General features: G+C 35.0%; 1 protein-coding gene across 1 annotated transcript; it reads right to left on the reverse strand.

Moving 5' to 3' along the window:
* Positions 1-476: 476 nt before the first annotated feature.
* On the reverse strand, positions 477-1,913 carry LOC134856263 (uncharacterized; the record flags this gene model as incomplete). The annotated part of the gene is given in 2 exon segments (XM_063872616.1): positions 477-1,209; positions 1,721-1,913. Coding segments are annotated over 2 exon segments (726 nt in total), but the record flags the coding sequence as incomplete, so codon positions are not given.
* Positions 1,914-1,916: the final 3 nt, after the last annotated feature.

Raw genomic sequence — 1,916 nt, forward strand, 5'->3', positions numbered from 1 at the left:
GAGCAAAACAAAAATCCTGCTAAAAAATCCCGCTCGAGCAAAATATTTTGCGGAACACTCCATTTTTTATAAAATAGTCGAAAATGGACGGAGTAAAAAACCTAACTATAAGTATTCCGCTTTTTCTTCGAAAGTGGAAACAAATAGCAGGGGTATATACTGAATTTTTTATTTTTGGGGTATCAAGCAAAACTGAAACTATATGTCAAGGTTGAACACCTGATTTACATACTTGCTGATTGTATCTGCGATTTTTAAGACTAATGATGATGTTGTAGCTGGTTTGATCCAAATTAGTAAAACTATCACTCTCGACGGTTTTCTTGTAAGTTTTTTTCTACAGTTTTGATTTTTTGAGAATTTCGATAACGTAAGTTAGTGCACGTGCACGTTTTTTATTTAACAGCGTTAACAAAACGAACCTATCATCTATTCAAAACGCCCGTTATCATAATTTAATTTGAATTTTCATAAACTCTGACAACTGTTTAAATCAAATTCCGCTGTTTTTTCTAGGTTACGTGAAATTAAGCTGGATAGCATCGACATTTAACACAATTGAAGTTTGGATTTTTGTTATTTATCTAGTGCAGACATTGAATAAATACAACAATGTAAAATTATTGATTGACATTTGGTATAGAATGAAATTAAATGGTATCATTTATAAATTTGTTCATGGTCCAAATTGCAAAACATGCGCTTCACTGTAAAAAGAACTGACCAAAAGTGTCCGGTCGGAGATAGCTGCGAGGGGACATATCACTTCCACGTCGCTCTTGATTTCATGTGTTGTCACCTTTTTTATCTGCTTGTTGTTGCCGTCTAAGCTCTCCTCGCCTGAAGACTCATCGGAAATAGTGTGGAGAAGCAGAGTATAAGAGTTCTTTTTCGTCAGAATCTGATGGTCAGACATGACCACGAATAATCCAGACCATGCTTCTGCTGGTCCCCAAATAGGCCTCGTAGATATCGACGGAGTGGGTGTATCACTGTACCGATAACCAGTTACTGAATTATCATTCCAGTCACTCACAATTAACTGACCGTGTCGTAATTCCATCTTTTTAAAAATTTTCGGCCAGTGAAGCTTGTCGTGTAGAGTTATAGTTGACACCCAGATGTCATTATGAAAGACTTGTATTTCTTTTGTTCTCAATACATGCAGGAGCAGCGTTTGTCCCCAAGCAGCCATGTAGACGTAATCAGCTTCATTACAGAGCATAGACATACTTACTGTGCAAATATAACCACAGAAACGATGAACATGATTCGTTTTTTTTTTAGAAATGGAAAAAAATCAAGAAAACATTTGATGAATTACCCCATAAAAATAAATGTTGTGTGCTGTAACTTGTTCTGAGATTGTCATGTCAAAGTTATAATTAAGTTTTTTTGTTCCGCGATTACTGAAAGTGGGGATATGAACTTTGTCTTCAGTGTTTTTTTCTTCAGATTTTTTTCACGCAAAATCACTCCACAAAATTTATCGAAATGAGCTGAGTAATATATTCTATTAAAGTCCTTCACAGATTAAGAAAAAAAACTGGCTAAAAACAGTCTCAATCCCATAAAAAAATTATAAATGTCAAGGATTTCATGATATTTAAATTTAATTTTTATATATCCTCAAAAATTTTAAAACTAGAACTCGGCCTAATTTTTAGAGACTTTTATTGTTTTTTTTTGTTTGAATTCGCGCATGAGAATGTCTATGAACACTCAGGGTTAATAAAGGAGGTAGTATTTAAAGCTTTCAAAGCCGTCGCATTTTTACTGAAGTCCACAACAAACATTTGATATTCCCCCTCTAGTCTTCTAGCATACAAATAGAGTCTGTCGTGAGAGGATGTCATGCGGTCGATGATATCAATCGCTGGCCACTGATGAGTGCTCCCATTACTTGAGAGGAGACC

Source organism: Symsagittifera roscoffensis, unplaced genomic scaffold (assembly GCF_963678635.1).
Source record: "Symsagittifera roscoffensis unplaced genomic scaffold, txSymRosc1.1 SCAFFOLD_981, whole genome shotgun sequence".
NCBI classification, from domain to species: domain Eukaryota; kingdom Metazoa; phylum Xenacoelomorpha; order Acoela; family Convolutidae; genus Symsagittifera; species Symsagittifera roscoffensis.